Source organism: Littorina saxatilis, linkage group LG12 (genome assembly GCF_037325665.1).
Source record: "Littorina saxatilis isolate snail1 linkage group LG12, US_GU_Lsax_2.0, whole genome shotgun sequence".
NCBI classification, from domain to species: domain Eukaryota; kingdom Metazoa; phylum Mollusca; class Gastropoda; order Littorinimorpha; family Littorinidae; genus Littorina; species Littorina saxatilis.
This window is the reverse complement of record NC_090256.1, coordinates 9286512-9294336: the sequence shown is the minus strand read 5'-3', so window position 1 is coordinate 9294336 and position 7825 is coordinate 9286512. Positions and strand designations below refer to the sequence as shown.

Sequence of the window (7825 nt, the reverse complement as noted above, 5' to 3'; positions counted from 1 at the left end):
AAGTTATGGTATTGGACAGCTTGTTTGGAAACAACAGCATGTTCAAAATGCCTCTGTTTGTAATCTGTATTCTACTTGTGTGTATTGCATGACGCGTAGAATGAAATTAGAATTTGCTTTAAATGATTCTTATCTATCATCATCGCGAGATTTTAATTACTAAAACTGAGAAAACGCAGTGCCGGTGACGTCACATACACTCACTTTAGAGAGATTTTGTAAGGGGTTGGTTTTCCGCCCTTATTTCAACATGTTGATCAATGATTGTAGCAAAACTAACTGTCCGATTTCTTCCTTCCGATTTGTAAAATCAGTATCCCAGGCTTCAAAATAAGTCCACATATCATTTTTAGTTCACATCACCTTTCAAAATCTGCGGTAGTTTTACCGTTGTTTAAGGACAGGACTTTGAAGAACCCAGTCCCCATTTCAACATCAAAACCAGGCATGACAAGCTTCATACTGCCTGTATTCAGTTGGCCGCTGTCAGCGTGAGTTCGATCCCGGGTTCGGCGGAAATTTATTTCACAGTCAACTTTGTGTGCAGACTCTCTTCGGTGTCCGAACCTCCCCCCGTGTACACTACATTGGGTGTGCACGTTAAAGATCCCACGATTGACAAAAGGGTCTTTCCTGGCAAAATTGCTAAGGCACAGTTAATAATTGTCTACCTATACCCGTGTGACTTGGAATAATAGGCCGTGAAAGGTAAATATGGGCCGAAATGGCTGCAATCTACTGGCCGTATAAAATTTCATCTCACACGGCATCACTGCAGAGCGCCTAGAACTGTACCCACGGAATATGCGCGATATAAGACTCATTGATTGATGATTTCAGACAGCAGGACGCCCTTGGTAACCACGCTCTTGGCAGGGTTCACGTGGGCAATGTAGTTCAGCTTGCCCTTCACGACGAACAACCTGGGGAGAGCTTCACTTCAAACTTCACACAAAGAATGAATGCTAGATTTGTATGAAAAAAACAACTAGGATTGGATTAGAAACCTAGAACTGATTTGAATAAACTGGAATCGATTTGGGAAAACTCGAATTGAATAAGAAATCTAGAACTGAATTGGAAAACTCAAATAGAATTGGAAAACTCGAATTAAATAGGAAAACTCGAATTGAATCGGACAACTACAACTGAATTAAAAAACTAGAACTGAATTTGAAAATTAGAATTTAACTGAATTTAACTGGAAAATCAGAATCGGATTGGAAAACTAGACCTGAATTGAAGAACTTTTTTTCTTTTTTTTATTTTTTTATTCTCTTTTGGTGAAGTTTTTTTTTTTTTTTACATACATATAATTTTGTACATTACAGGACATCACTTAACCAAAAGGACAGATCCATATTAGTAAGATCCACTTAGTAAGAGCTTCATTTCCAACTTCAACATAACATTCAGAAGAAAAAAGCTTAGAACTGGCAGATCCCAGACTCCAGGACGCCCTTGGGAACCCTGCACTTGACGGGGTCGACGTAGGAGATGTAGTTGAGGTTGCCCCTCAGGATGATGCACGAGCTCCCGTCGTTGCAGACGGCGTCCAGGCAAGCGATGAAGGTCTCCAGAACATCCTTCCTGAGGCACTGCACCAAGCGGGGCGAGGTGACGATCTTGGCGCAGATCCTGATGGCCCTGGACTTCTCCTCAACGCCCTCGCATGTGTGGAACATGTTCACGGTCCGCGAGCACTCTGCAGAGTAGGGCAGCAGTAGTCTGGTCTTGGACTTTCTGTTTAGGGTGGAGAGACAGGATAGTGAAAGGACGAGTAAAAGTAGAATAATGAAAATGTTTGATTTAGTGGAGAGATAATTAACACTTCACGCGACTTTTATTCCTGTATTATCATTCACGGTTCGTGAGCACTCTGTGGACTTGGGTAGCAGTAGTCCTGTCTGGGACTTTATGTTTTGGGTGGAGAGACAGGATAGTGAACGGACGAGTGAAAGTACAATATATGCGAGTCTCTGTTTAGTGGAGAGATAACACTTCACGCGACTTTTGTTCCTTGATTATATCCCATCGCTTTAAAACAAAATTCAGGTCGCTTCCTCCTAGTGGAAAGCCAGCCGCAACAAGAGTTGCGCTGCGCAGGTGTATGCATGTTTAGGTGTAATCAGCGACCTGCACTTGTGACAGAATGACCGGGGACTTTTACGCGCCACAGTGGTGACACGGGAGTTGAGGCATTTCAATTTCTTTCAGAGACTGCATATAAAGTTGACCTGCACGGTTGGCCTAGTGGTAAGGCGTCCGCCCCGTGATCGGGAGGTCGTGGGTTCGAACCCCGGCCGGGTCATACCTAAGACTTTAAAATTGGCAATCTTGTGGCTGCTCCACCTGGCGTCTGGCATTATGGGGTTAGTGCTAGGACTGGTTGGTCCGGTGTCAGAATAATGTGACTGGGTGAGACGTGAAGCCTGTGCTGCGACTTCTGTCTTGTGTGTGGCGCACGTTATATGTCAAAGCAGCACCGCCCTGATATGGCCCTTCGTGGTCGGCTGGGCGTTAAGCAAACAAACAAACAAAAAATATATATATAGTTGACCCGTGTCCGTCCAGGCCCGGATTCAAACCCAATGATGCGAGGATCGGAAATCTAGTATACTACCAACTGAGCTACACCTGCATGGTCCCCATTACCGTACTTACATCAACAGCTCTTGGCCAATGTGTTTTCCCTGCTCAAGAACATCATACAGGATGGCCTGAAACAATGAGACAGATTTCAGATTTGCACATCAAAATGCACCTTCCCATAGCGACAACCTGTCTATAAAGACGTACCATTTTTGGATGGTCCCTTGGGTGGTCGTTATAAACAGGTTGGACTGTACGTGTAATAAATAACAAGAAGACACTTACTCGAGTTGAAGCGTTGACAGTTAATAGTGGGGCTCGTATGTTGCAGACGCACTCATAAATCATTCACATCTTGCAACAAACATGATACTTTGTGATATTGTTCCTTATAATTATTTAAGGGATTTCAGATACAGAGCCACTTCAGAAATCTTGTTTTTTGTTTTTGATAGGGAATAAAAGGCTGCATTTACAGCAGACGAAATTCGTACCAAAAGCGCTCAGCAGTAAATATTCTTAACTCAGCAAATGTAAAATTCAATGGTTTACCATGCACCAGAAGTTTTCTGCTGATAACACATGCATGACATCAATTCTCTTATGGGTATTTTTGTGTTCTGGTATTTAATTTGATCGTTTTTAGAATTTTATATATCCGCAGCATGAAAATTCAAGATGGCGGCCTCCGCAACATTGCGTGTTTTGATTTGAGCGAAAACAACGTTTCTGAAGGTAAGTTTTCAAGAATACGCATCCATTCACCAATGGCACATCATTTTACTGTTTAATTCTCCCCTGGGGTCTGTTATTCATCGGGTGAAGCGCTGAAATGCAGAGACTTTGTTTAATCTTGCAATAGCTCATCAGCTGGATTGTGATGCTGATAGATCTAGATCTATCTGTTGATTACAAGTAAGGAAATCATGATCGCCACGCTGGTGATTTTAAACAGATTAAACGAACTTTGAATAAAAGGCGAGGAGAAAGAGATTGTTCATGGTATGATAAATGATTAGTCCTGTCTACGTTAAGGACTTCCATAAGGTGGGGAGGAGTAGAGTCAAAAACTGAGTGAGGGTAGGCCAGATAGTAGGATGACCAGCTGGAGATAAAAACACTCCACTCCCCATGTCTTTACAGTGTTGTGATCAAACTTTCAAAGACGGTAGGTAACAGACAAAAGCATACAGTGTATGCTAATCAAATGAGATAAGTGGTTTTGAAAAATGAAGAGATACCGCTCTTTGAGTTTTACAATTTTGGTTTGTTGCCTGTTTCTCATCCTTTTGCTTATTTTAAGTTGACCGTGCATTGGTGTGAATTTTATTTTTACAGGATAAATACAAGAGTTACACCACATGCCGGTTCCTGGGAACAAGCGTTCTGCATTTATTCCGGTGCCACAGAAGGGAGCTGATTTCACTAGTACTACTGTATCAAGGTTTGTTACCTAATACATCTTAACAGTAAGATTTTTTTATTTGTATTAATTGGAACATGTTTGCACATCATTTGTAAGCGACCTCTGTGAATTTGATGGGTTTAACGTACGAACCCTCACTATGGTCAACATTCTGTTAGCGACTGTTTGAAGCGAATAAATGTAGCGGTCAGAAAGATTCCAGAATCAGTTGGGTCACTGGAAACTGTGTTTTTTAACCTGAAACAGTAAGAATTATACGAATTCATGAAATACAATTTTCTTTCATTTTGGTCTGTTGTGTGAAGACTTGCTAACCCGGCTTTGACCGACTCTCTGAGATAGTAAACATTATTCAAATACATTCAAATAAAAATGTCACTTTTCATCTTTTGTGTGAAGGGTACCCCAGGCTGATTTCCTGCACCATGGATGTAGAGGAGGCCAGACAGCCTGCTTCTCATTCCAGCTGTGTTGCGTTTTTTTCTGCTCGTGAAGTGTATCGCCACATTGCCAAAGCCATTGGTCAAAAGAAGTCACCCTGTCTGCCCATTTTGCATAGCCTTACAGGCTGTGACACTATGTCGTTCTTCAATGGTATTGGGGAATCAGAAGGCTTGGGAAGTATGGCAAGCATTTGAAGACGTCACTCAAACTTTCTTCAGGTTGTCTGCTCCTCTTTGTAAGCTGAGTACCACTGACAGGGCAGCACAAGAGCTTTTTGGTGTACATTTGTAGGACAAAACCAGCAACGTACTGGGTGTAAACAGTGCTAGACGGTACCTCTTCAGTAAAAAGAGCTGCCAAATTGACCATAATCCCCTTACAAGTGAGGTGCTGCTGCAGGACATGAGATTGAGAAGAACCATCTACCTATTAGACTTCCAAACTCTGTGGGCTGGCAGTTCAAGGCTGGAAAGTGGGAGTCATTCTGGACGAGCTTTCAAGAGGTATCCAGCGTGTGCCGAGAACTCATGAGGTGTGCCTGCAAGAAGAGCTGTACAACAAAACGCTGCAAATGCTGCTAAGAAGGACTGCAGAGCACAGCTCTATGCAAATGTGCTTGCATGCCTGTGAAAACTGTCAGCATCTAAACTGTGCAAAAATATTATTGCACCCATTTTCATACCCCAACTCAAACTTTTATTCCTGTGTCATTTTATTCAAACTGTCTATGCCATTAAAGGCTCGCATCTTCGCTATCTGGCACATTTTTTTTTACATCATCATTTACGCCGTCAAAATAAGGATACCCTTGACGTGACAAAGACATGTGGCAAAAACTTCGGGTACCTTTTAAAAAGCCGACGACAATTCCTGAGGCACAACTGGGTCACTGTTGTATACGAAGAGAAAGTCAACTTGATTATCCATCCAGAACAGGTTGTTTTATTTCGCCATCTTGCATATTTCTAGTGTTGTGCCATTGTACCTACTGATGTATGTGTCGATCTCACGGATGAGATGTTTATGTGTCAAATTTGAGGGATACCCAAGTCAACTAAAATCCATGTATTTTAGCAATGACCAAGTGGGTTGCGTTGAAACTTTCAGGAATGTGTGTCTACGCACGAGGCGTAGTTCAACCGTTTGAGTACACTTTCAAATCTTCACGAAATAATATTTTAACAAGAAGAGCAAACGCTCGATCGAGTCACTTTCGCAGTTCTGAATATTATATGAGGCATCAGATGGACAGGAAGAAATTGCTATTCACAACACAATACAGATGTAAATAATTTGATGTAAAGAATAATCCTATAAAGTTTGAATCAAATCCGATGAATAGTTTCAGAGATATGATATTTCAATTTTTTTCCTTCAAGACATACCTGTGACCTTGAAAAAGGTCAAAGGTCACCAAAGCAGACGTCAAAGTGTAGAGGTCACTGGGAGTCACGTTCACATAAAATTTGAGCCCGGTCACTTTTATAGTTTCCGAGAAAAGCCCAACGTTAAGTTGTGTGTTGCCGAACAGAAAAGGCTAGTTATCTCCCTTGTTTTTCTGATAACGTTCGTAAAAGGCTACAGATGTAAATACTTTGATGTAAAGAATAATCCTACAAAGTTTCAATCACATCCGATGAACTTTGTCAAAGATATAAAATGTGTAATTTTTCCTTTGACGCTGACCTGTGACCTTGAAAAAGGTCAAAGGTCAACGAAACCATCGTTAAAGTGTAGAGGTCATTGGAGGTCACGACTAAACAAAATATGAGCCGGATCGCTTTGATAGTTTCCGAGAAAAGTCCAACGTTAAGGTGGTGTCTACGGACGGCCGGCCGGCCGGCCGGACAGACTAACACTGACCGATTACATAGAGTCACTTTTTCTCAAGTGACTCAAAAACTGCCACAGGTTTGTTGACTTACATCCCACATATTTTTGACTTCGCATGTATATATGACAGATGGTTGTTTCAAGTACTGCCAAAGTTTCTTTTGAGTATGGACACTTGCCGGAATGTGCTAGTTGTGTAAACACATGAGAACAAACAACGTTTTCGAAATACAGCGATTATGAATTTTACTTTTAGTCGACTTTTGAGTTGATACATTACATTTTTATCAGTTTTTTTTGGGGGGTACCCTTATTTGGGCGGCGGTCAAATAACCCATGTAAAGGCCACCTTTTATCTTAAAAGTGTTCCAGTTAGCCAAGTTGAGTGCCCTCAATAGCATACATTGAATATAACAGCACAGGAATGAATGTTTTCGTTTTGGTATGAAAATTGGTGCAATATATTTATTTTTGCACAGTTTAGGTAATCCACAAATTCTTCAACCCTGCCACCCACACCGTCCAATCATTCTCTGCACCAACAATACATGTATTGTTTTGTTTAAAAATGTGTTTGTGTTAGTTTCTATTGCAAGAGAATGTCTTGTAGCATCAAAAATGCCTAAATACCCTTTTATTGGCGGCCATTTTGAAAATTGTAAAAAAAACTACTGATTTCTTAATTTTTTCACGGTGGCTCTGTATCAGGTTTTGTTAAGCAAAAGCAAATGTCCATTTACGCCAAATTTGGTGTTAATCACATGAAGTGAAATATGCCTAACATACCCAACCGTTTACACTGGCGGCCATTTTGAAAAATTGTTTAAAAACTACCCATTTTTTTATTTTTCGCGATGGCTCTGTATCAGGTTTTGTTAAGCACATAAAACTCTTCATATTTGCTTAATTTGGTGTTTGTTGCATGATTTGAATGATTTTGCAACATAGGAGCCCCACTATAATTCCTGGCCACGATCCTCATACAGCGTGTCTGTGTCATCGGGTCGTCCACACAGAGATTTTGGGTAGCTGATTTCGTTGACATGAAAGAAATAAAGCAAAAGAAAAATGAGAATAAACAAGCTTGGTTACCTTGCAAATATATGTTTACTTTCACCATATCCAATTGACAGGGGATCACAGTGACACAGAAAAAAGTGTAATGGGGATGTGCGCGTGCGTGAGATCTCAATGAACCTCATAGTGCTAACTCTATTTTTTCTCTATTTTTTTCTGTTCTTTCTTTCTTTCTTTTTCTTTTTCTTTGTTGAAGGGGGGGCGGAATGTTACGTTACTTCCACGGCGCTAATTCGGGAGAGCCATCTGAACTCGATCGTACTGATACGGCAAAGGTCCCCTCTCCCCCCCCCCCCCCTTCCTTTTGTATTCCTCATAACTCATCCTTACCTACTGAGAGGCTGGTTAAACACAGCCTTCTTCGTCATGGCAATGGAAACTCCGGGCATGCGCACTTGTACCCCCGGTTCGTCGTCTTCGTCATACGCACGAAAGCGGACAGAGATGCCACAC

General features: G+C 41.4%; 2 protein-coding genes across 2 annotated transcripts in view; both read right to left on the bottom strand.

Moving 5' to 3' along the window:
- Positions 1-1239: 1239 nt before the first annotated feature.
- LOC138981209 (uncharacterized) lies at positions 1240-3251 on the bottom strand. The gene is made up of 3 exons (XM_070354056.1): positions 2878-3251; positions 2665-2720; positions 1240-1743 (listed from the first exon to the last, which is right to left on the bottom strand). Exons 1-3 carry the CDS (start codon positions 2938-2940, stop codon positions 1428-1430), a joined length of 435 nt encoding a protein of 144 aa, XP_070210157.1. The 5' UTR covers positions 2941-3251; the 3' UTR covers positions 1240-1427.
- A 4000-nt stretch (positions 3252-7251) lies between these two features.
- LOC138982518 (uncharacterized) overlaps positions 7252-7825 on the bottom strand; it is a 6171-nt gene continuing 5597 nt past the window's right edge. The window contains exons 3-4 of the mRNA XM_070355819.1: positions 7703-7825; positions 7252-7324 (exon numbers count right to left, since the gene is read on the bottom strand). The exon at positions 7703-7825 is cut by the window's right edge and continues 128 nt beyond it. Of these exons, the coding sequence (XP_070211920.1) occupies positions 7252-7324; positions 7703-7825 (196 nt within the window). The remainder of the gene's footprint in view (positions 7325-7702) is intronic.

Bases quoted from the DNA above. Each gene is read 5' to 3' on its own strand.
- LOC138981209 (XM_070354056.1), bottom strand. From the start codon at position 2,940: ATGATTTATGAGTGCGTCTGCAACATACGAGCCCCACTATTAACTGTC. The intron at 2,721-2,877 runs GTAAGTGTCTTC...TCATTGTTTCAG, and splicing joins CTGTCAACGCTTCAACTCGA to GCCATCCTGTATGATGTTCT. The intron at 1,744-2,664 runs GTAAGTACGGTA...CACCCTAAACAG, and splicing joins ATTGGCCAAGAGCTGTTGAT to AAAGTCCAAGACCAGACTAC.